This window comes from Vanessa atalanta, chromosome 26 (genome assembly GCF_905147765.1).
Source record: "Vanessa atalanta chromosome 26, ilVanAtal1.2, whole genome shotgun sequence".
Taxonomy (NCBI): domain Eukaryota; kingdom Metazoa; phylum Arthropoda; class Insecta; order Lepidoptera; family Nymphalidae; genus Vanessa; species Vanessa atalanta.
Window position 1 is genome coordinate 6,087,332 of NC_061896.1, and position 27,329 is coordinate 6,114,660.

Below are 27,329 nucleotides of genomic sequence, written 5' to 3' on the forward strand. Positions count from 1 at the left end.
CTTGTCTTGTTTCGGAGAATACACCTTAGAACTTATTCCACAATGCTGCTTCGGATAGAGTTAAAATGTATGTATAGGTTACCGGTACGGTAAAACTTAAGATTTTCCAGTAAAACCTAAGATTTACCGATTACGAAAGGTAAATCTCTGTAAAACTTTGGGATTCGAACTTTTACCACCATTCACTTGGTAAATCTTAGGATTCATATGTTAGGTTAGGTTGGAATGGTAAAAGTCCGAAAAAGTCGTCCCTTTATAATAAATACTTACATTTACCAACTCATGTCGGTGAATCTTAGGTTTACTGGAAAATCTTAAGATTTACCTTAGTTCGATCTTTTACAGTAACATATACATGTAACTTGGAAATTCAGGTTTAACCTTTATATAAACATTTTATGTAGCACTTGGAAAGAAATGAGGTATAAACATATGAAAACTTAGTTTTGCTACTCCAGTTATGAACTTGAAACCTTCATTAAAGATCTTTCACCTCGAGTCTAAGTCATACATTAGAATTTTTTCATGTTAATAATCCATATATCTTTTTATATATACTAATATAAGTGTGAAAAAATATCTATCTATCTATCTGTTACGGCTAAACTACTGAATCGAATTTGATGAATTTTAGTATGAAGCAAGCTTGAACAGTTTTCACATATATTCCACACAGTAATACTTGAGATTGTTTTTTTTTCGACTTAAAGAATGAGTGAGCCAGTGCTACTACAGGTACAAGTGACATTTCATATCAGTTCCCAAAGGTTGGTGCTACATTGACAATGAAATGATTCGTAAAATTTCTTACTGCGCTATTGTATATGGGCAGTGATAATATCATTCCATTAGATGGTCCCTTTGCCAGTCCACCTATTTGTGGACCAAAAATCGATGAGAATTGTTTTAGGATGACATGGACGAGTTTAGACCATTGATTCCCGTTATCCAAGCTGTCCGAAATCCAGGAATGAAAGAACGTCACTGGAATGAATTTATGGAGAAATCAGGTAAGACTCTATGTAACAGAGCATTATAATTTAAAGAAATAAATTACTAAAATTTAAATAATGGAATACAAACTAAATAGTAATGATTTTAGCTGCACATGTTGTTTAGAGGATAACTAGTTACCCAATATTGTGTCTTTTTCTTTCGAATTTCAAATCGATGATGACGATAAGAGAGAAAACAGTGTTTAACTAAACACACACTAAACAACACGAATGACGCCGTAGGTTTCAGTAATTACGTTTGCAACGTTCAGGAGGTCAAAAAAAACGAATAATTATCAATTATTTATTAATTTTATATGAATACAATAACTATCGTATAACTAAGGACTGATTTACTCGAATTGGGAATAAAAAGTGATTAAAATAATGTTGCAATTATTATAATTATAAATTAAAACGATGGGGCATTGAAACGCTAATATGGTGAACTCGACCAATACGGGGGAATTCGCAGTCGGTCGCCTTCGAAGCTTCTATCAGCTTGGTACGTCAGCATGTCAACGTCATGCATGAATCACCAAGAGTTTTACAAAAAAATCTTCCTACATAAACTATTATTTATATTTATACATACATTATAATTAAAACAGGAATAACAGTGACAATGAATGAGAAACAAACCTTCGCAATGTGTCTTAAACAAGGCGTGGCGCAACACGCTGAAATGATTGCTGAAATTGGTGAATTGGCAAGTAAAGAATACGTAATAGAACAATCTCTTGACAAGATGCTCGCGGATTGGGCAACTAGAGCTATGGAAATGACACCTTATAAGACAACTGGTATTTATAATTTTCTCGCAAATTTTATCTATGTATATATAAAAATAACATGTTATGACTGACTGACTATCGCTAAGCGTAAGCTATTTAAGTCATGGCCTTGAAATTTGGTGAGTATTTGGTCGTTTTATTGGATTACTGTGGAAGGATTTTTGGAAATTATACCCCTAAAGGAGTGAAATAGAGATTAAAAGTTTGTATGGAAGTCCGTAATTTTATCAGTTAAAAACATGACAGTTTATTTTTGGGATTCTGATTAAAAATAAGTAAATTAAATACGTATTTAAGCGTTTCTGGATATTTTACTCTAAGGGGTGAAATACATACCAATGTGGTATACAAAGAGTGGTATAAATATATTCAACTACCACACGAGCTAAACCGCATGCAACAGCTAAAACATTATATGTTCATATAATTATACATTTAGTTCTTGAATAATATTTTAAAACACCCCATTTTTGTGGACATTTGTACACCTCTTTAAGTAAATGTTGTCTGGAAGGTTGTATTCGCGCGATAATACCACCTTTTGTACATACTTGTATAACATTTATCCCTTTTTAGTTGTATACCTTGAAGTAAAATGTTGACATATATTGATAATGCACTTACACAAATTCCTCTGTAATACACCCAAAATTCAAAATAGGTACGTTCATAATGAAGATAGCAGATGAAACACTTCAGCTATTGGACGAGCACTTACTAGCGACGCAACAGCTTGGCTTCAGTCCGTTCAAAGCGGCATTCGAGCTTCGAATTCAAGAGTGGGATGATAAACTTCGATTAACGCAGAAAGTTGTGGATGAATGGATTGAATGTCAGAAGTAAGTTCATCATGCTTTGAAGTTTTTAAAGATAGAAACCATTTGGGTTATAACAAATATTTTCTTAAAGTAATCTTAAGCTTATTAACATGATTTTTCAATTTATCTTTTACATTTATTTCTTAAGATTAAAACAGTTATAATTTGTTTTTTCTAATGTCTAGAGAATGGATGTATTTAGAGCCAATTTTCACCTCTGAAGATATATCACGACAATTACCTCTGGAAGCTAAAAAATATGGCACAATGGAGAGGATTTGGAGAAGAATCATGTCTGCAGCGGCTGCGTGCCCAAAGGTACCATAAAAGATCCAATAAACATTCTGCAATTCAATACGAAGTCAAAGAATTATAAGTATTCAAAATAGTTCGTAAAATCAGTAAATCCGTGATGAATTTTTTAATATCATAAATTCTTCTCGTCACAGATCATGTTGATATGTCCAGATAGCCGTCTATTAGACAGTCTAGTGGAAGCTCGACACTTGCTCGCTGTCGTGTCTCGAGGACTTAATGAATACATGGAACTTAAGCGTCTAAGATTCCCTAGATTCTTCTTCCTCAGTGATGACGAACTTTTGGAAATATTATCCCAGTCTCGTAATCCAAGAGCTGTTCAACCTCATCTAAGGAAATGCTTTGAGAACATTGCTAAGGTCAGTCGTCATAACATTTATAAGAACTGTTTGGATAAATATACAAAAATGTTTGATATTCATCTATCTGACGAATATTTCACGAAAACACTTTATTTTGCCATATTTATTTATCGAACTTTTTTCAGTTAAAACTGTAAAGTTGCAACATAGTTGACCTAAATAACAATATTAAATGTCATTTGGTCTTTGCTGAGCAAAAAAGTTTATTTCTATGAAAGAGCTGTAATATACTCATAGTAATAAAAAAAAATCATGCATAATAAAAAACGAGTGAACAAACTAATATTATAATTTACAGGTAACCTTTGAACCGGACTTGAAAATCACTCATATGCACTCAAGCGAGGGTGAGATCGTCGAGCTTAAATACAAATTTTATCCCAGCACTAATGTCGAACAATGGCTACTCCTTTTAGAGGATACTATGAGACATTCGAGTAAGTAAATATTGTTACTTATTTATCAATTACATTCCATGAATTAATGTATTGTCAGAATCGTCGATCATTATAAACTGATCATTGTTGGTTAAATTGAACTAAATTTCGTTATTTTTAAGTATCCACTACACTTACTAATATTGCTGAGGATCTACTAATATACGTGATTATTAGTAATATTTTCAGTTATATCTGAATAAAATATTATTCTATAGCAGTTTTCTTACGAAGGTTCGACCTTGTGTTAGGGGGTCATAGTCTTTTGAAGTGTATGCTATGCCCTTCCTTAGGGTTTTAGTTTGCTTGATACCTAATTTCAACAAATTCATGCTTAGCTGAAAACATATCAAATAGAAAATAGGTACTTTAATTAACATTTATAATATGAATATAGATATGTTAAATGTTGTGTGTGTTCCCAATTATTTATTATTTATTCCTTTCTAAATCTGTGATATTTATTTGATTTCAAAGTTATCATATATTAAATAATTAGACTGGGCTCCATATACAATTATTTTTATAAAAGTCTTCATATACTTAATTTAATTTAAAATGCCGACAGTACGACTAACGCTGGTATCGTCTATGGAAGAAATATGGACACTTCCACGAGCTGAGTGGGTACTACGTTGGCCTGGACAAGTAGTGATTGCAGGTTCTCAAACAGCTTGGACGGCTGGAGTTGAAGAGGCAATTTCTGATTACCGTATGGATCTATATTTTGAAGAAATGTTACGACAGGTAAGTTTCTTCATCAGGAAATACATTATCGTGATTGGATCTTCATTCAAACAAAGAATTCCAAACGTTGGAATCTGCGAGTTTATTTAAGCTAAATATCTAGAATTTCGATTTTGTTTTTCTTAGTTGGACAGCTTACGTGCACTAGTAAAGGGTGAATTGACATTCTTCCAACGAGAAGTTCTCTGTGCATTAATCGTAATCGAAGTGCATGCAAGAGACGTGACAAGGACATTAGTCGATGAAAACGTTAAAAATGTTACCGATTTTCAATGGATTTGCCAACTAAGGTAGTAAAATAATCTAACTAAAACAAAAGTACATCAAGAGAATAAGAAATAGTACAGGAGTCATTGTTAATGTAGGTTGTATTAACTTAGAAGAAGGTAAGTTTTCGCAACACCAGTACACTCTCATAATCCGGTTGGATGGCAATCCAACACGACTGAAGAGAGTTCAGGAGATGGATTTAAACTCATTTAATTAGCTTCCCTTTTTCCTAATGTGATTATGCAACTCATAAATTAGTATATTAGATTAGTCATAAATAGTTGAGGTATGCTGACTGTCAAATGTGCCACCTGATGGTAAGCGACCGTCACTGCATTGGTACTGAAAGAAATATAAATCATACCTCATATCACCATTGCACCACTAACACTCGGAACTAAGATGTAATGTCCTTTGTGCCTGTAGTAACCCCCCACTGTAGAATCTACCCAGATAGACTTGCAGAAAAAACTAAAATAACTGTTAAATTCATCATCACCATCAGATACTATCAAATAATTAAAGATATGAGACCTCTAGAAGAAGATGAGTCACCGGAAATATATCAAACCGAAGAGCGTTTGGACACGTCAATGTACTACCGGCAATTTAGCCAAAACTATTGCGACGTTCGAGCTTTGAACTCTATATTTACATATCAAAACGAATATCTAGGAAACAGGTTATTATATGCATACATAATTATATACATATATAAAAATTACTTTAACTGAAGAGAGTCTACTAACATATTTGGATATTTGGGTGTCAAAATTAGCAAAAAAAAAAATTCTGCTGACTGTTTTTCGACGGTTCTTTTCAGGTCATGGTATTTTCTTATTTAAAGTATTAGTAGTCTTTAAATTTAACAATAATGAAATAAGTATAATGTTTTATATTGAACAAAGGATATTGATTTGATTTAAATAGAAGATTACGCAAAATAATTTGATTTCTATCTTGTCTGGTACAACATGTTTGTTTTGTTGTTATTGGATAACAAAACATTTTTTTTTATCCTTATTCTAAACTTAAATTATAGTGTAAAAGCTGCCGAAGCCCTGTATTTCTAGTTTAGGTTTCGTGTCATTGTTAAAACGTACGTTATCAACCACTGATAAGAGCTTACATATGACAAACATATAACATAGATCACGTTATATATATCGGTACGTAAGTATTAACGCCACAGCAGCAAAAAAAGCCTATGTTGGTGCAAACGTAGAATGTTTTTTATTCTCTATTTCTTATGTCGTTCACTGACTTGTTCATTCACTATGTCATCATGAACGAAAAGTAACTCTCTAAGATATACTCGTACTGAATTTAAAATTACCGATCCGAAAATTAACATACAACATATTTGACAGTGGTCGTCTTGTGATCACTCCATTGACCGATCGTTGCTATCTGACGTTGATGTGCGCGATGCATTTGAAATTCGGCGGTGCTCCCGCCGGACCAGCTGGAACTGGCAAAACGGAGACTACTAAGGTACTAAAATAAAAATCGCCTCTAATCATTTGATAAATCAATAATATTACCCTTTGTGCTCTCTTATTACGGGAAACGTATTTTTGTTTTTATGTTATACATTGGCGGACGAAGTAATGGGCCACCTGATGGTAAGTGGTCACCGCCACCCATAGACAATGGTGCTGTAAGAAATATTAACTATTCCTTACAACGCCAACGCGCCACCAACCTTGGGAGCCAAGATGTTATGTTCCTTGAGCTTGTAGTTCTCACCCTTCAAATCGGAACACAACAATACTGAGTAATGCTGTTTGGCGGTAGAATATCTGATGAGTAGGTATTATTATTGGAAGTATGTATTATATATTTTATATAATGACTATCTGTAATTTATTAAACTTGTACATAGGCGTTTATATATTTAATAATCTACTACATACATTAATATCGTTTGCCTTTTGTATTTTATATGAAAATAACTGTTTCTACATGTCCACTTTCAATTTATTTCTAAGTAAGATTCCGTATTTCCCGGACATTATATTTTTGTCCTTATCCAAGGAACTGGCTGCCGTTGTGTCCGATTTCATTATGATCGGTTCGGTGATTTTGTTATGATAGCTACTTTCGCATTTACAATGTTAGTGTGATATGTTTAGATATATATGATAGGCTAGATAAAACTAGCTGTCCGACAAAGCGTGCCCAAAGTTTCTGATATGACGCCCTTCAGTTTGTGATCGTGTAACTGTGACGTTATACACTGTAAAAATACTTCTAGGGTAGTATATCAATTGAGGTATTATCTACCATCGGTAAGGACTTTTGTAGCTCAATTATGTTTGCTGTTTTTTTTTAAATCATTTATTATGATGTTTAATGTTGATGGAATGGTATGACGTCACGTCATAACCAAAAGGATGACAAGCTCGATTTCAAAGTATCTAATGAACGAGCGTTATCCAGCCTAATCTAAATTTGTGAGTATGATTAATGAAATAACACACAATTTGTTTGACTGTGTATTCGAAAATAAATATTAACCTACTATATGAAAATCCGGCTTCGCTCGGGTAAAATAAATAAAAATAAACAAACACATAATACTAACTACAGTATCATTGTACGAATTTATTATTTGGAACGCACTTTCTGAACGCACCCGTAAACGTCAAAGATGGCCGCCCGTTGAACTGTCATGTCATTAAATTTCATTGATTTAATGTTCGAAATATTTCGATTATTCGAATTGTGCGGATATATCTTATCGACTTAAAAAATTGTTATTTTTTAATGATCTATAATTGTGGATCGATCGAAATTATTAATATAGATATATGAACATTATATTTGTTTTATTACTTTTAGGATTTAGCAAAAGCATTAGCGGTACAGTGTGTAGTGTTCAACTGTTCCGATCAACTCGACTTCATGGCTATGGGAAAATTTTTCAAAGGACTCGCAGCGTAAGGGTTTTTATTATTATTGAAATTTGTGTCTAAAAATAGTAAAAATATATATCGAAAAAATATGGGTAGTTATATTTCTATATTTATGCAGAACCGCTGATTTTGTTCTAGTCATCAGCTCTGCTATAATTTTAACAATGGTACGTTTACAATGACAAGCTTATTTAAGATATCGAAGGTATTGCTAAAATGTAAGCAGCAATGTAATTTTAATTAAAACACGCAAATCAGTTTAGAATAGTAAACTTTAGTCAACCTACATGGATTTTACTTACAATGTTTCCTCCTCGGATGTCGGTAGCGTAAATCAATCCTCTTTTATTAAATCGCCCGCCCAATGATACTTTATTTTATGACGGACGGATGTCTTACGATCTTACAATTTTTTAATTCGTCATGCTGTTTTAAAATCAATAATTATATTGTATTTATATTTATATTTAAGTGTGTATTGTATATTATTTATACTGGTATTTTACTTATTTGCAATTTAAAATAATTATAAGCTTTTCCAAATGTATCCGAAAATCATGTTATTCTACTGTAATGGCACTAAAAATGTATAAATAGTTTACTGTAACTCCGTGTGGAATGGTGATAAGAATGCTTGCAACATTTCCATGTTGCATCGCAAGTCGATACTCGGGGCTAAAAAATGAACCAGCCCTGTCACCAGTGGATATAATAACGCGCATACTTTTAATGAATTGCTATAATTAACGGTTCGTCAACTTGTACTGTTAACGAAAGTATATGTTACCGTTTTTGACAAATGAGTCGTTCTATAATTCTAAGAAATATCCGATTTCATAATGCGGTACGATGTAATTGGAGCAACATCATGTTTTAATTTATGAGATAATAATTAATAAGGAAATGTACATTTAATATTTTAATCATTACTATATCATTGTTATCTATGATTCTATATTTAAAAATAAAGATATACTTTTATTTATTTGATTATTTTCATAAAAAATTTGGTCAAAAATCTTTAGGTCGGGAGCTTGGGCGTGTTTCGACGAATTTAACAGAATAGACATCGAAGTTTTGTCAGTTGTCGCTCAACAGGTAATTTGCTAAGTTTTCATATTAATTAATTAATTAATGAAGATTATTTCAGGCAATATTTATTTATTTATACAAAACTGTATACATATCATTACAGGACATGGTTGTCCTTATTCGATATTACAGCACGTTTAACAATATTTAAATAAGTCTACGTTATATATGATATAGTCCAAGCGGCTATAGTTGTGAGTTCACTCAGGGTGCAATAAAACAAATCTGCCCTGTCGGCTATGACTTTGAGGGTACGTAGCGTGCGCGTCAGTGGCGCTTCCTTGAGCAACTTCGTTCGTCCGTTGAGCATCGCTAGTCACGACGGTCGATGTCTCCGCCACGCATATCCATCTCGGGCTCACAGACTCAACTGTCTTAATACCCATAGCTATATATGCTATTCATAATTTTGCATTTTTTCCATTTCTAATCACTAATTTTATTTGTCTAGCTGAGAGGAATTACACATTAAAATACATAAATGTTTTGTGTCTTGTGTAACTGATTACACACACAACGTCTTCTATAATTCTGAAACTTGAATAGGCCTGTATAAAAAGTTATTACGCGTAAAATCATTGGTGTTTGTATTTTTTGTAAGCCCCTCCTTGTAGGTTGCACCCACTGATCAGTTTAGTAATCAGCCAAAGAAAAATTCTATTGATGTGCTTTTAAATGTGGAGTATTAACATTTCTTTCACAGACGTTGCCTATTGAATGATCATGACCGCTTGAAGTGCTCTGAGTAAATAGGCCGCTATAAGACTTTAAGTATAATTCATCTTGTAATTCAAGAGCCTACTTGAATAAAATTTATTTTTGAGTTTGACTTGATGTTGTTGGTGCTTTCGAAATTTATAATATTACGACCCTCTACAAATTCTACTAAAAACCTTATTAACAGACTACTTCAAAGCGATTCTCCAAAATATTTTCACAAAAATAATACCTTTAAATTTATCGTTTTAGTCTTATATTTTATTTTACATTTAAGCGGCTTTACGTTTTATAAAATCAATCTATTTTGCTTTTATAAAATATAATTTTATATTTTATTACTTCCGGTCAGGTGGTCACGATACAAAAGGCTCAAGTGGCGCGCCAAGAAAAATTTATATTTGAAGGTTGCGAGTTGCCCCTTAAGGCTTCTTGTTCGGTTTTTATTACCATGAATCCTGGATACGCAGGTAAAAAATAAATATATTTTAAAGAAAATCCTTCAAATATTTTATTAATATTCTTTTAAATTCTCGAATGTATCGACGACCAGACAGACAAAGCCTACTCCCACGTTATAGGTTTGTTAGATGTACAGTCAGAGTAAGAAAAACTTCGTCAGTTTTCAAATTCATTCCTTTATCAAGCCGTAAACTCTTAGTACCTTTTGAATCTAAAGCATTATTATAGCTTTTAAACGCTACTATACTCTTTGCTAGATGCGACTTATAATGACATGGCGACGCAATATGTCATACTCAATCGGTAAAGCAGGTTATCGCTCATACTGAGCACATGAAAATAGATCTTAAGGTGACGAACCTTTTCTTACCCTATACAGTCATGATCCACGTTCACACCTCAGCACGGGATGAATTAGAAAAACCCTAATTATGCACGTTGAAATTGATTTGGGTTTGGTTGTATTTAAAAGCAATCTTCAACTGTACACATATACGGCCATATCGTTTCTAAAAAAACTACAATATTTTCTGAATCAACGAATCAATAGCCCAATTTTTGGGTACATTCTAGATTACTCTGTATATTATAAATAGGTTTAAATCAATGGCAGGAATTTGCAAAGCGCCGCTTAAATAAAAATAGTATATACCAACACTGCTCTGACACCTACCGCATCTGATATAAGTTTTTGAAAAAGTATATCAAACTATTTGAATGTTATCTAGGCCGAACTGAACTGCCCGATAATCTAAAGGCACTCTTCCGACCAATTGCAATGATGGTACCAGACTATGCACTAATAGCAGAGATATCATTGTTCTCGTATGGTTTCTTCGAAGCGAAGATTTTAGCTGGAAAGATAACGACAACGTTTAGACTTAGTTCTGAACAATTGTCATCACAGGTAAATTAATTTTAGGTCTGTTTTAGTCAATGCAATATTTACATTTCCTCAAAATCATCTTCCAATAATAAATGAAAGAATGGCTGTTTAGTATCCCAAAATCAAGCAAGCAGTATGTGAATGATCTTTTTTGGTTGTATTTAAGACTGATATAATTTCTCAAATATGTCCAAAATGTGCGAAAAATTTGCGTTTAAAATTAAGCTAAGTTTTCATGTGTATAATATATATAATTGAACTCGTACTTAGCGTTGACAAAAAAGCTAGATTCTGTCACATTTGTTTCTCCAAGTCCGAGAAAGTATTGAAGCCCACAATGAGAAATTTCCAATAATTTTGGCCATATCAATCATCAGAAAAAGTATACCAGTTTACAATAGTTTACTTGTTACCTAAAATGTTTATGATTTGATACCTCAATAGGAACATTACGATTTTGGCATGAGAGCTGTGAAAACCGTGATCCTTGTAGCTGGTAATCTTATCCGTCAAATGCCCGACGGTGACGAACGACAAATTGTTCTGCGAGCTTTGCGTGATGTTAATGTACCGAAATTTCTCGCTGATGATTTAGTTCTTTTCAATGGTAATTATGACCATACTATTTGATATATTATATCAACAATTACTCGTTGGTCTTATGACTAACTTATAAAGACATAAGAATTCCGAAGTCCTGGGCTTAAACCTCGTACCACCAACATATTTATGGCGTTTTCTTGTCAAGATATAGTCAGCGCTTGAAAGTTGCCGTTAATGTTTATACGTCTACTTTAGATAATATTTTAAGGATATTTTTAGAAATTATATTTATATTAACGCTTATTTAATAATAATAAAATAAAAAAACTTTATTTAAAAAATGATTGATGAAGAAGAATAACTAATGGGATTTTTAATGGTTCTTCTCGTAAGATTTTTTTTTTTTTTAATTCCGTTTTTCGTTAAAATAACTATATATGAATAAATCGTAATATTTTTTTTTCTTTGTTTTTCAACAAACCATTTAACATTGAGATAACATTTTGTTTTCAAAGTTTTCTTTTAACACATAACAATAATTCCAGGAATTATTTCTGATCTCTTTCCGCGTGTGGAAATACCTGTAGTGGACTATGGTATCATGGAGCAGTCAATACGGAACATGTTGATCAAGAAAGGCTATGACGATCTTTATAGTATATACCTTAATATATATATTTATTCATAATCTCCTAAGTACGAATATAAGTTTGAAGAAGCTTATTTGTTTGAACGCGCTTATCCGATGAGTCGTATACTACTTACTCATCCTGTCTTCTCACTTTTATATGAATAGAATAAAGGTATACGTACAACGTTTAAATCGTAATTCAATAGTGATTTATGCCGCGCATACAAGTGTAGGTCCAAGCCATTTTCTTTTCCAATATCTCCATTATCTTCATATTGCAGTCAATTTATACAAAAACGTAATGATTTATACATCTAACCCTTCGTAATTAATCACTCTAGAGGGAGGACTTTGTCAAATAGCATGTAGTGATAACACCATACATTGCCCCGTGGGAGTTGTTAAGTTTAACGTGGGTCAAATGCAAGACATCTTCATGTTCCTTATCGTCATTTTCCGAATGTTCAAACCTTTGGTGTATTTTTGTAATTTGGATTTACGATTTTTTAATGTGTCTGTGTTAATTTATAATAAGCCAAACAACATTTCCCATACATCAAATGACATTAGAGCACTGTGGTAGATTTGCCTTCAAAAAATATCGCCTGATAAAAACACTAAGAGTGAGCTAAAACTCCAATATTTAGAGTCCCAGTAAGGAATGAAATGAATATTGTATAATTTTATTTACAGCTTTTATATTTAAAATCATTCAATTATATGAGACGACAGTAGTCCGTCACGGTTTAATGTTGGTTGGACCTGCTGGTGCTGGAAAAACTAAGGTACGACTTTCGAAGTATTTTAATAATATACACACCCGAAACGGTACTAGAAAACACCACTCACAAATTATACTACGACAGAGCAATACTTACAGATCGCACAGTTCATTACAACAGACCTGACATAACAATAGTCGACAAAGTACAAAAATCTGCCTTTTTAATTGACATTGCCATCCCTAACACACACAATCTGCAAAGCACCATAAATGAAAAACTTACAAAATACACGGAATTAAAAGAAGAAATAGCACGTATGTGGCACTTGCAGAAAGTTACAATAGTCCCAATAGTTCTGTCTACTACTGGTATCATACCCAAACAAATGCACATATCTGTAAAAACTTTAAATCTTCCAAATTTTCTATATGTAAATATGCAGAAGGCCGTGATACTAAACACTTGCAGAATTGTACGCAAATTTCTTGCAACAGAAGGGGAACGGGAATTGCTTTAGAGTTTTCAATTTTTAAGACGTGTCTGACCACTTGGCTTCGGCCCGTGAGAATGACGTAAATACCGGCTCTAAGCCGAGTTGTTAAGAATTAAGAATAATAATAATAATAATCTTTATTGGCTGAATAAATTACACTACTACAGACACAAAATGTATAGTAATTAAAACAGAACAAAAAGACACTTATTCTATGTAATACAAAAATTATACACAAAACAAAAAATGAAAAACAAAAGAGAAAAAAAAAATAGAAAAAAAATAACAAATAAACAAAAATTACTTAGAAAAGAAATAGTAGATTTTGTATATTTTGGAATTAAGTTCCTGTAACGTTGTAAGTCTTAGCGTATGAAAGCTAGGCATATGTTTGAGATTTTTATCATCAGCAACACTTGTGCTATAGTGCGTGTGTGCTATAGAATTTAGGAATAGTAATTGGTCCTTGAATGTACCGATAGATCGCGTCGTTCTATTTATTATTTTTTATGAATCGTCCTATGGTTTCGGGTAACAAAATACTATTATATCAATATATTTGAAGATAGATATCTCATGTTTATTAAATAGCACGAAAAGCGTGTGTTTCATTTTTTTCCGACAGTCGACGTCACGCGACACTAGTGCTGTACGTACAGTTGACAGTATCATTTATAAAAAAAAGACAAAATTTTAATTGTATTTGCGTAATATTATATTCTTTAATTTAATATTTCACAAAGTAAATCAATTTATTTTATTTTATGATTCGGATATTGGTTTGATTTTATCGTCAGATAAAATTAATTAACATTTTTAAATACATACCTTGTTTAATTTACTTACACTATAGAAATATTTGAGGACTTTGGTTAATTAATTAAATCATTTAAAATATTATTATTTTAATTTAATAGTCTACAATGTCCTATTTTACGAGACTGCAAAATTTTACGTTCTTATTACATACGTAATGCCTTCATGTAATACTTTAAACAACATTTAATAGAATATTACAGGAAAACTCATAATAATTTCTGATGGTTAATTAATATCAAGCGCACCGATCGATCCTGTCTCCTAAGTAATCTTCCTTTCAGGGCAAAATAAGTAAAAAAATATTTTATTCTTAAATTAAACACTTATCGTTATCGATAAAATTTATATCGTTTCGATAGTTACAACATTAGTAGTAGACACCTGCGCAATATAAGAACATATAAACTAGAAATAGATGCGCGGTATGTAATTGAGTTGCTTCGCGTTTGGATGTTATAGCATTTGAAAATGGAATTGGAATAAAATTTAGTCACGTGGGCTCCCCCTTTTCCGAGTCTTTTCGCATTTATTTTTTGTAAAGAAATACTTTTAGGCTGCTTACAGAAAAAGCGTTATACCCCGTTCAGGTGACCTTCCCTCTATTTCGCTCTGTCTTTTTCTATTAAATAACATTATTGAAGTGATAACTTCTTATGGGAGGGTAAACCGCTTCGTTACGTAACGCGTTACGGCGATAGTCTATCTTGCTTCCTTTTCTCTTACGCATACGGCAGCGGTAGGCAGGCTCCTTCTCTCTCACTCTAAGCCCCAGCGCTAGTCGTATTTCGGACAAACGGTTTTTTTAAAACATCACTTCTGTGGCGTCCCGAGACGCACGCTTATTTTTATTTTTTATAACTTATGTTTTTTTTTTTAATAACAATTTTAATTCCCGTTATTTAATTATTCTCAAGCGTTGTTAATTTATTTTATTGTGTCTGTTATTGAATGCATAATGTAATATTGCAAAAACTACTTCATTCCGACCGGGTGCCCCGCGATAAATGTCTTCGTTATACCTCTTTCTCCACAGACTTACGCCATTTCATTGGTATGAATATTTTCGATATCGTACCATACCGTTACATTCTTATTTATAAAAATATTTATACATTATCAGTACATTGATTAATTTCTAACTTTTGTTTTTTTTTTTTTTTATGTTTAATTTTAAATGGGAAAGCAGAGTTATAAATGCCACCTCTAAGAAATATTATCCTTAAATCGCCAATGCGTCACCTAACTTTGGATTTAAGATGTTATGTCCCTTGTGCCTCTAGTTACACCAACCCTTCCATACCAGAATACAACGGTACTAAGTATTGCTGTTTAGCGATAGGATATTTAATGACTGTATAGTACCTACCTAGATGGGTTCGAAGAAAACCCTACCATCTAGTAAATTTTAAATCACTAAAATACCGAGCCGAATGATCCAGTGGTTTGAACGTGTGCATCTAAACCGATGATTACGGGTTTCAAATCCAGGCAAGCACCACAGAATTTCCAAATGCTTAATTTGTGTTTATAATTCATTTCGTGCTCATAGTTGAAGCAAAAGATGGTGAAGTCACCAGCATGTGTCTAAATTCAATGAAATTATGCTGCATCTGTATCCACCAATCCTCATTGGAGCAGAGTGATCAAACCTTCTCCACAAAAGGATTTGTAGACTTTTTTTTGACGCTGACAGTACTTGTACCGATACGAAATCTTAAACATAATTCGTAATAATTAAACACATAAATAAAACGTCTTTGTCTCGAAAATTAATAATATTTTATTCGTGTTTGATGAGTTTGATTAAAATTCTAATAATACGATTGTCCTCTAGTGCTATGAATTCCTCCGAGACGCCTTAACAGCTATTAAAGGGAAATTAGCTCCAGACGGCTTCCCTTTCACGCCAGTACATACTTTCGTCGTTAATCCGAAATCCATAACAATGGGACAGCTTTACGGAGAATTTGATCTACAAACTCACGAATGGTACATATTTATTATATTAAATAAACAGACAAGATGAAATCTATATAAATGGAGGGAAGGAATACGGATATAGAAAATATATATCATACTACTTATACTTTTAAATTTAATAAAAGAACATCAACAGATTTCAATCGAAAGTCTTTCTTCACTTTTAAAGTAATAGCGCGTATAAGAGATAGCAATACATATTAACTCTATCAAAGTATGACATTCACTATCTCTTTTTTATTATATGTATATTATACATTATTTATTTATTACTTTACTTAAAAGTCAAAATACACATATATTGAACAGAAGGCGGCCCTGTAATGCTAAAAGTATTTTCTACCAGTCAACCTTAAGAAGTTCTGTATTGTTCTGTTTGTTGTGTTGTTATCAATGTTTTTTTTTACAATAAAACAGACAAATATTGAACATTTTTTTTTCGATGTAAATGATTACTCGTGTTCAGTTTTTTTATAGAATTTAGAGTAAAGTAAAGTAAATTCATTAAACCTCATTAAAGTGGTTTTTTTAATATTTATTTATTTACATATTTTCTTTAATTAAAGCAGGAGTCAATTTACTACTGGAATAATAAAATTATAAATTAATTGAAATAAAACTAGTTTTTTAACGGATTTAATCGCGTATATTAATTATTTTTAACATCCCGACGTTTCGAGCACTTTGCAGTGTTCGTGATCACGGGCAGACACGTCTGCCTGTGACTAGTTTTATTTCAATGTGTAATAATCGCGAAAATCTAAGACAACATTATAAATTAATTTTACGTAAATATCATACTGCCAAATTATAATTATTCATTGTTTCAACACCATTCATCTGTTGTCTGGCAATACTCTTATTTAAAACCTGTAATTCATACCGGTTGAGTTATAGAAATTTTAAATTAAAAAAAAATCAACAAAAATTGGTCCTTCGAGTCGGATACAAAAAAGCGACCTATGGATGTCTATATCAGATGTAGTATATTATAGCAGTTGTTATTTTTTCAATTTCATTTCTCTTTTTTATCAAATCTTGCCGATGACATATATATGTAACATGACATATATATATGTAATTACACAGTCATCCTTTAAATAGCGTAATATATATTAAAACTTGATAAATGTCCTCACAAGATAAGTTAGATTAACCTACAAATAATTATAACAATATTTGAGGTAAAAATGTAATTATTCATAGGACGGACGGCATACTGTCGAGTTTAGTCCGTGCTGGTATAGCGGTCGAGGATACGGACAAAAGATGGTATGTGTTTGATGGTCCCGTTGATGCCGTGTGGATTGAAAATATGAACACAGTGAGTTTAATTCAATTGTTTATTTTGAAATTATATTATACAAATGTCATAATAAATTGTACATCAAATAAACAAAAGGAGATATACGCAATAAACAATAATAAAATCATTAAATAGAAAATAAAACAGAATAGGATCAAATCTGTGCTTTAGAAAGGTTATTAATTTGAGGTTTAATAACGTCTTTAAACTTTATAACTCAGTTTTTTGCCAGTTAGTTTTGTCTGAGCAAAATTCCATTCCATATTTTAATGGCGCTTGAAGATTTATTCATATCTGAATTTTCCAGTAAAAATATGTAGATATATTAATTTAAGATGGTGTGCATTAGTATGAGTGAGTAACGCTCGTACTTATAAGATGTCTTTGTGTGCGTGAAACAAATATTTATTAAAAAATAATTACTTGAACGAGAGGCGCGTATTCGTTATAATTATTCCAAGCAGTTGCTGATTTGTTTTTTATTTTATATTTACAAAAAAACAAAGACTTATGTTGTAACGTCGAGGGATTTCCTTATTCAATATTATCCAAAAAAAAAACTAGCAGCCTATTGCGAGCCTATTTGAAATTACCTTAATTTAAAGCTACTGAAATGTTTCGGAATGTAGATTCCATTAAGAACAACTGGCAATACATTCAGTACTTACTCTATTTTGATAACCAGTTACATAGATTTTATTAAATACAACTATTGAATTATCATCACAAATCTACACTTTTTTATCATATTTATAATCCTTGGTAGAGCAGTACATCTTATTAATCAATACTTTGTACGCACCCGTCTGGGTACCACCACCTGGGTAGATACCACCCACTCATTAGATATCAAACAGCAATACTTGCATTGTTGTTCTGATTTGAAGCATGAGTGGACCATTGTCAATGCAAGCGCAAGGGACATAACATCTTAGTTCCCGAGCTTGACAACGCATTGTCGATGTAAGGTTCATATCATAACAGCTCTAATTACTATGGGCTAAATTTAAGATTCACTAATTGGCAAAGCTAATTTTCTTCACTTAATGTTCTAGGTATTAGACGACAATAAAAAGTTATGTTTATCAAGCGGAGAAATAATGAAGCTGACGGATAGACAGAGAATGATATTCGAAGTAGCTGATCTGGCTGTAGCGTCTCCAGCCACTGTATCGCGCTGTGGTATGGTGTACCTTGACACACAAGTTGTAGGTCTGCCACCTCTTGTTAACGCTTGGATGAAGAGCAATTTACCGTCGGTTAGTCAATGTGAAATATTGGTATTTTTGTAGATGAGTTAACAGGTCTGTTATAAAATAATTCAGTTGATTGACAATGACGTGACTTTTTAATTTATGCCATCATTGTGACAGCGGTTTTACAGAATATTATTAATTTATTAATTTTATTTTACTTATAATCTTTAAGATTTGTTTTGTTGTGTATTTGGATTATTAATATAAGATTATATTTGGAAAACGTGAAAGACGTTTTATTTGAATACCAGTTTTGTTTAAAAATAATGAAGTTAAATGTCCAAGACGTGATGTAATAATACAACAGGTTTAATTTTTACTAGGTTTTTGTGTGATTGTGTTTATATCGTAAATTAGACACACTTTTTTATGCCAATGGTTGGCGGACGAGCATATGGGCCACCTGATGGTAAGTGGTCATCACCGCCCATAGACAAAGGCGCTGTGCCTGTGATTACACTGGCCCACTCACACTTCCAACCGGAACACAACAATACAGAGTACTGTTATTTCTCGGTAGAATATCTGATGAGTGGCTGGTACCTACCCAGACGAGCTTGCAAAAAGCCCAACCATCAAGCCTTTGGATATTATGTGGCCAGAAGCCTTGACACTTGCGGTGAAAGCAAGAAATAGAATCGTATACTCAAAAACAGCCCCTAAGCACAACAAGCGTCTGTGCCGTAAGTGCCATACTAGGATGCAAGCAGTGTTTTGGCGATTTGTATTCTTCCTCCAATATTTCCAATTTGCATATTAATGGGTTAAAATTTTATAATCCGGTTATAAAATATATATACGGGTTGATGTTTTATCCTTAATTACCCGAATTCATATTTCAAAACTAAATACAAGCCAATCAAAAATTGGTCGTCTTTTTTTTCTCGACTGTAGTTACAGATTAAAAGATTGACCGGTAATAGATATTCAGTATTTTAAAAACTTATATAGAGAACAGAGGATAATTTTTAAAATATATTTTTTTTTAGATTGCTGATAATATTCGAAAAATCCTCCCAAATTTAATAACAACTTACTTGTATCCGGCTTTAAGTCTCGTACGATCAAAATTAACCGAAATCGTAACATCGATAGATTCATCTTTAGTACTAAAATTCTTGGAACTCTTGGACTATAGATTGAGACCTCTCACCGGTAAAGATGATAGACCGCCTCCTGGAGCTCCCTTCTTAGCTATGATGCGTAAGTATACAGCTGAAAAATTATTATTTTTTGCCTGTAGTAGCCTGTAGTACACGGGCTTACTCAACCTTCAAACTGGAAGACAATAGTTCTAAATGTTGTTATTTTACGGTAGAATATATTATGAGCCTACCCAAACGGACTTGCACAAAGCCCTAGCACCAAGCAAATAATCAGATAGCCACCGCCGTTTCAAAATCATTTGTATTGGATCTGATTAGATCTTTATTTAAGATTACATTTGATGTTTGATTTTATTTTTTTAATAGAATTTTATTAACACTACTAAAATCGTTTAACGTTTCTTGATCACTTAAACATTTAGTTATTATATACTTATTATTCTCTAAAGCGAAATTGGCTCCCTGTTGGGTGATATGGTCAGTTATATGGTCTGTGGGTGCAACTTGCGATCACAATGGACGGACAATCTTCTCTAATTTTATGAGAGAGCTCATGCAGGAAAACGGTACAAAACCACTGTTCCCCAAAGAAGGCAGAGTATACGATTACACGTAAGAAAAACTAAATATATTTTAATAATTTGTTAAAAATCATCAAAGTAAATTATTTTTATATATTAGATACTTCATTTTATTTTTTCATACGAGAGTGGTGTGGACATTATTCCGGAATAAAACGTTTTCTATGTCCTATTCCAGACTATAACCTATCACAGTGCCAAACATTCAGATCCATTCGGCCGTGCTGGCGTGATTCAAAATCAATCAAAATATTCTCTATTTGAATTCAATGTAAAGCTACCGCCGCTTCGGGAAGTTATATTGAGTAACAAACTTCCATCCATCCCAATTTTGCCTAAACTGTCGTTTAAAATATATTTCTTCTAAACACTCGGTCATATCGTTATCGTCGTCTTTTTTTATTATTCACTATTTTGGTTGTTTTGACATCTTTGGTCATTGTTAGCCGCAACCGCATGTTACTTACCAATTAAAAACTGTGTTGGGCTTAATATTAGATGTTTTCTTTCTTTTTTTGGACTTTTGTCTTACAAAGGTACGTCAGTCCCATTGTATCCTTTTCCTTAAATATTAGATTTATGCTGAATGGTTTATTTTAGTGATTTGGGACTTGCTACATTCTGGAAATTTATTTGCATTTATTTTAATAATATTTTTATTGTTTTAATATTAGAATTTTACTAAATTTTAGTATTTATTTAGTATATAAAGGTCGATTACATTATTTAATTCAGTTAATTTATTATATATTCAAGACGGTATTCGTGCAATCACTTGGCTGGCTTCTTACGTATACACGCTTACGAATAACGGATAGTAGGATAAATGTATGAAGATGACATATAACAGTTCCAGTGTGCAATATGTCAAAACTATAAAAGTTAATTACAGAGTTCTGCTATACGAATAGAGAGCGAAAATGAATCGGTTTTTTGATAAAGTTATTTTTCCGACTTTTATTTACTTGGCCTGCAAAATGCGCTATTAAAATATGTACTTTGTTTTCTTTTGACATCATATCACAGCGACTTCAACCATTCATACGACCATTTCAACGGACTTTTGTAAAAAGGGAATGTATTTTTTTCCTATTTAATATATAGGTGGACGAATATATTCGCCACCTAATGGTAAATAGTCACTACCACTGACATTGGCGCTCTTTAAAATATTAACAATTCCTTACATCATCACTGCACCATCAACCTTGGGAGTTAAGATGTTATGGCTCTTGTGCCGGAAGTTACAGTTGTTCCGGTTTGAAGGATCAGTGACCCTCCAAAGCGGAACACAACATTACTAAGTATTGCTGTTTTGGGAGTAGAATATCAGATGATGGGTATCTACCTAGACGGGCTTGCACAAAGCACCGCCAATTAAATATTGTTTATTTCGTTTTTAATTGAAATTTAACATTAAAACATAATTTTTAGTTTACACGATGGTGGTTTCACTGACCCAACTGATGATGGCGAACCCGCTAATCCATATTGGTATAACTGGATGGATAATCTTGAAGAGTATGAAGTTGACCCTGAGTGGCAATATGCAGGTACGGTTTCTATCACCCTGGAATTGGAAATGGGGTTTTTAATTTTTTCATCTTCCATGTAGATCTTCAGCCACAATTATGGACATATAGACATCGACTAGATTGAAAAACTAAAGACACCTTACATTCAATCTATAAAAGTAACAGCTTTTTACGTCCCACTGCTGGGTAAAAGCCTCCTCTCGCTTTTGAGTAGAAGGTTGTATAGCTTTTTCCCACGACGCTGCTTCAAAGACAGTTGATGGATACACGTGGTAATTTCTCATCCACAACGTGTGTCCTCATGATGTTATCTTTCGCCGCATGAGATGAATTATAAATACAAATTTAGGATATGAATTCAGTAGTGCTTGACCTATGTCTGAACTCATAGATTAAGATTCATGACTTGTAACCTTAGCCATCACAGCTCTGGCAAATACATAATTTTGCTATAATTCTATTGTCACTTGCATTCGTATTTATTGGTAGTGTTTAGATTTGACTATACATAATATACACTAAGTAAATGTAATGCTCTTATATTGAATAAAGGAATTTGAATTTGAATTTGAAAAAATTGATTACAATATTCGATGAACCATACGGATCGTTCTATTCAGGAAATCCTAGAAAAAATGACTTCTTTATTGTACTTAATTTTCAGCCTATTTATCGCAAATTTGTTTCAAGAAACCAATTATTTATTAGCAATTTAATTCTCATCAGTACGAGTATATATTGTAATGCTCTATTATAGTTTATTGGATCTCTTAATATATCAAAATAAAAGTCAACCATTGCTTATATCGTATTTATTTTTACATCTTAGATATCGAAGTTCCAACATTAGACAATGTCCGTTGCGCAGCTCTCCTCGGCTACAAGATCACCAACTACAATCACGTCATCTGCGTCGGTCCGACCGGCACTGGAAAGACTGTTACGATATCATCAAAACTATCGCGAGGGTTACACAAGAAGTTCATTTGTGAATTTCTCGTATTTTCTGCTAGAACGTCCGCGAATCAGACACAGGTATTTAAATTTTGTTCTATTTTTAAAATATTTTATCAGTATCATAGCTAATTTTCTAGTAAACGCTTGTAAGTCTTCCTTTAGACATACATAAAAAGACGTACGGAGAAACATTTGGTTCTTCTTGTGTTAATTCGCAAATAATGTGGTACTTCAATTGACTGCTCGATAGTTCTAATGGTTTTCTTTAAATGAAACTGGGGTAGAAACATCTAAAACTATTACGTACTAGCTGATCGCCCCGCCCCTACTTCGTAGAGCTAAGAGGAGTAACAACGCAAAATTTTCAAGATAGTTGGACCGATAGCTTCAGAGATCTCGTGATGATGGACATTTCTGTTATCAGTTTTATCATAATATCCAATTTTCTTTCCGTAAGAAACTTCTTAGGTACGAAGTATTAGAAATCTTAAAAAAAAGATCAATAAAATTGTTCTCACGGTGTGGCGTGACCAAGGGAAATCGGGATTAATTTATATATATGTACATATATATATATATATAGAGGTTATATATATATATATAGATGTTATTAACGTTAAATGTGCTTAACATGAGCGCTTATTTTCATCTTCTATCAAAATATTTCTTCATAAGAAATAGCAATTTTAATAATGATTTTTATGACTCGCCACAAGTTTAAATAATAATAATTCTAAATTTAAATTGTAATCAGGATGTAATAGACAGTAAACTAGAGAGACGAAGGCGTGGAGTATTTGGTCCACCGCCAACGAAGCGACAAGTCTTCTTCATAGATGACCTCAATATGCCTGCGTTAGAAGTTTATGGTGCTCAACCACCAATCGAACTTCTACGTCAATTTATGGATTTTTCTGGTAATTATATTCTTCTCCTCTGTTAAGTTAAAAATTCATTTTATTTAAATTTTTCCGTTTATACTTTTTTGAATATAAAGGCTGGTACGATCGCACCAACATTGGTGAATTCAAGACTCTAATAGATGTTGGCATGGTGGCTGCCATGGGTCCCCCCGGTGGAGGTCGTAATCCGGTTACAATGCGCTTGATGAGGCATTTCCATTATATAACCTTTACTGAAATGGAATATAGTAGCAAGGTAACTTAACGCTAACTTTTTTTTAATAAATATCATTGAGGTAGAAGTACTTTACTTTTGTACTTATTCGTTTAATCTTGGCTCAAATTTGAAGCTAAAATTAAGAGGTGTTTTAAATAGGTTTAGAAAATGGGTCGCCTGATGGTCAGTTGTCACTACTGCCCCTTATCATTGATACTATAAAAAGTCGTTATAATCCCTTGCATCGCCACAAACCTTGGCAAATTTGGCAAGTTATGTTCCTGTAGTTACACTGGCTCACTCAATTTGAACCGCAGCAAAACTATTGGATACACCCTTGAGGCCTTGCGGAATCGGCTATCCCTCTTTTTTCTTCGAGTTTCTTTTATATTATTATGCTTATGTTATTTCTGGTATAAATAATAAATAGACTACTTTTTCTTCTCCAGTCTTTTGGTATTTGGAACACGGTGACTCAACATAGCTAATATATTTATATTAAATTAATTTAATAAATAATATTTTTTTGGTGGTAGTGTTTTGTGCTAGCTAGTTTAGGGAGGTATCATCCACTCACCAGATGTTCTATCTCCAAACAGCAATACCCAGTATTATTGTGTTCCGTTTAGGGTGTCTACAATAGGTACATGACATCTTATTTTCCAAGGTTGGTGGCGCAATGGCGATGTAAAGAATGGTTAATATTTCTTACAGCGCCATTATCTATGGGCGCCATTATTTGCTCGGACGACTAGTTATATCATTAAAAAAATTAAATTTTTCCAGTATGGTATTTTTAATACAATTCTAAAATCATGGACGAGAAATTTCAAGGATGTCACTATAAATGAGAACTCATTCCTTAAAAGTTCCATTGAAGTTTTCAATTGTCTGGTAGAGGAACTCTTACCAACACCAACAAAATCTCATTATACTTTCAATCTCCGAGATCTCAGCAAAGTGTTCCAGGGTATACTGATGGTGGATCCCCTAAATGTGAAGGTTAGTTTACATATAACTAGTTGTCACCTGAGCATCCACTCGCGTTTTAAGGGTTGGTCGACATTATTAGACAGATAAAAAGCTAATCCCTTTCTTGGAGTTCAAACTTGCTTTATACTCATTTTCATCAAATTCGTTTTACCGACCGACAGAATTACTTTCTTTTATTATATTAGTATAGATTATTATTATTTAAGTGAATTTCCTGTCGAGACTTGCCCACGTGTAACGGATCTAATTTGAAATCAGAATAGAGATAAGTTTTCTTCTATTTTTAATTTCTCACTATCTCGAGGCTATTTCAGATATTGGTATCCTATAAATTGTGAGAACTAAATTATCATTTGATTAATTCATCTTAGTTTTAGCTGCTACATTTTTATTAGCTATATTTATTTCGTCATTACGATCTACCATAGGAAGAAAACGATGTAATACGGCTTTGGTATCATGAACATCAGCGCGTATATCAAGATCGACTTGTTAATAATGAAGACCGGACTTGGTTTACTAAGTAAGTTTAACATTCGAATGAAAATGTTCTTTATTTATATATGCACTTAGAAGCACTTTTGAATGTGACGAGATAAAGTTAAAGTACTCTTCGCAACTGAGAAGATCTAACCAGTGAACTTGTTTTTTGGTACTTAATGAATTAACTTCTAATATAAATTATTTATAGTATATATTCCCTGTAAGAAATATTGAGGCAAATGACCACCTGCTGGTAAGTGTCATCACAGTTAATTCACTAGTTCGTTTACGATTCAAACCGCAATACTGAGTGGTGGTATCTACCAAAGCGGCTTTTTTTATGTCATAGGTAGGAGGACCGGCAAATGGGTCACCTGATGTTAAGTGGTCACCACCGCCCATAGACATTGGCACTGTTAGAATAATTACCACCCCTTACTTTGCCAATGCGCCACCAACTTTGGGAAATAAGATGTTATGTCTCTTGTGCCTGTAGTTACACTGTCTCACTCACCCAAGCCGGAACACGACAATGCCAAGTATTAGTGCTTGGCGGCAGAATAGCTGATGAGTAGGTGGTACCTACCCAGACGGGCTTGCACAAAGCCCTACCGAGCAAATAGTGCTGTTTACAGCTTAATGTTATTATTTAAATTTCTGCGAATTTACGGAGTATTTTAATTAACGAACGATACGATACATAAATAATAAAATTCATTGAAAGTTCTGAGTATTCCAAAAAAGGGTATCAATTTAAAACGTTTTGCCTTTGTTAAATTCCAGTTTGCTAAATAAAAAGATTCGTACCGAGTTTAATAAAAAACCAAATGATGTGATCGGTGGAAGATTGATGCTGTTCGGTGATTTCATGGACATCGGAGCTGATGATAAGAAATATGTCGAGATTACGGATAAAGAAGAAGTGAATAGTTATTTTATTGTATCGTAGTTGTCTTGTTTAAGCTTTCTTAAACATTAAGACGCTTGTTGCCCCAGTGATTATGGGACGATAGCTGCACATAAAGCCGTGGATGTGCAGAATAATAAAGAGGATTCCTGATTGCAATTTACTAAATTGTTACGATTTAACAAAGAATTAATTTTAGAGAGCGGAAATAAGTTACTGGCCGGCTAGAGAGCAGTGCTACGGCTGCATGAGAAAAAAAAAGTGAAAAACGTAAACAAAGTTAAAATAAATTGTTTTCGACAAACTCCAATTTTATCTGAACTAATGTTACTATTTGACATTAAAAAATCTTTTAAATAAGATTTTAAATTAACATGGTGGTTATTTTTAATACTAACAGTATTTAAAACGGGATATTTACCATTTAAAACGGGATATTTACTTGTTCACGAGACTCGAGAACAAGATATTCGTAGATAATGTCGAAATATCGAGCTCCAACAAATAAAAATAAAAAACATGGTAAATATCCCGTTTTAAATACTGTTAGCATTTAAATAAGGTCTCATTACTTTCGCGCCAAATGTAGATGAGTGACTTGCAGTTTACAATGAAATAAAATCAAAACAAATCCTGTCATACGTTTCGAAATTACTAAAAAATCTTTTGAATAAACGCGAAGTTTCACTGAAGCTGTAGATGTCTTGTGTTCCTTTTTTGAAAATCTGACATGTTAAGTTAAGACGTGAAAGCGTAACAAGCCAACAAATAAACAACTCACTCTTGCATTGATAATATTAGTTACCATTTAGATTTATTTTCTATAAACAAAAATGTAACTTAGTGTTCTTTATCAGCTGGATGAAGTCCTGGCTCATTATCTAAACGAATACAATCTAGCATCGACCGCACCACTGGATCTCGTTCTGTTTGAGGATGCCGTGGGGCACCTTTGTCGCTTGGCACGTATCATGAGGCAGCCTATGGCTAATGCCCTTCTCTTGGGTATGGGAGGATCTGGTGAGTTGATCTTTCGTGCTTAATTTTATTACAATTAAAGTAGTATAATGATTAGATCT

At 32.9% G+C, this 27,329-nt stretch overlaps 1 protein-coding gene across 1 annotated transcript in view; it reads left to right on the forward strand.

The window, feature by feature from the left end:
- LOC125073989 (dynein axonemal heavy chain 1-like) overlaps positions 1-27,329 on the forward strand; it is a 73,169-nt gene that overhangs the window by 18,497 nt on the left and 27,343 nt on the right. Inside the window, exons 23-52 of the mRNA XM_047685139.1 lie at positions 911-1,010; positions 1,607-1,798; positions 2,451-2,628; positions 2,793-2,925; positions 3,057-3,284; positions 3,586-3,724; positions 4,293-4,471; positions 4,598-4,761; positions 5,247-5,423; positions 6,112-6,235; positions 7,586-7,683; positions 8,685-8,757; positions 9,821-9,938; positions 10,659-10,837; positions 11,261-11,423; positions 11,905-12,015; positions 12,684-12,775; positions 15,862-16,016; positions 17,214-17,331; positions 18,369-18,572; positions 19,559-19,772; positions 20,125-20,287; positions 21,691-21,809; positions 22,621-22,826; positions 23,503-23,665; positions 23,746-23,906; positions 24,654-24,869; positions 25,289-25,383; positions 26,127-26,265; positions 27,108-27,270. Of these exons, the coding sequence (XP_047541095.1) occupies positions 911-1,010; positions 1,607-1,798; positions 2,451-2,628; positions 2,793-2,925; positions 3,057-3,284; positions 3,586-3,724; positions 4,293-4,471; positions 4,598-4,761; positions 5,247-5,423; positions 6,112-6,235; positions 7,586-7,683; positions 8,685-8,757; positions 9,821-9,938; positions 10,659-10,837; positions 11,261-11,423; positions 11,905-12,015; positions 12,684-12,775; positions 15,862-16,016; positions 17,214-17,331; positions 18,369-18,572; positions 19,559-19,772; positions 20,125-20,287; positions 21,691-21,809; positions 22,621-22,826; positions 23,503-23,665; positions 23,746-23,906; positions 24,654-24,869; positions 25,289-25,383; positions 26,127-26,265; positions 27,108-27,270 (4,564 nt within the window). The remainder of the gene's footprint in view (positions 1-910; positions 1,011-1,606; positions 1,799-2,450; positions 2,629-2,792; positions 2,926-3,056; positions 3,285-3,585; positions 3,725-4,292; positions 4,472-4,597; positions 4,762-5,246; positions 5,424-6,111; positions 6,236-7,585; positions 7,684-8,684; positions 8,758-9,820; positions 9,939-10,658; positions 10,838-11,260; positions 11,424-11,904; positions 12,016-12,683; positions 12,776-15,861; positions 16,017-17,213; positions 17,332-18,368; positions 18,573-19,558; positions 19,773-20,124; positions 20,288-21,690; positions 21,810-22,620; positions 22,827-23,502; positions 23,666-23,745; positions 23,907-24,653; positions 24,870-25,288; positions 25,384-26,126; positions 26,266-27,107; positions 27,271-27,329) is intronic.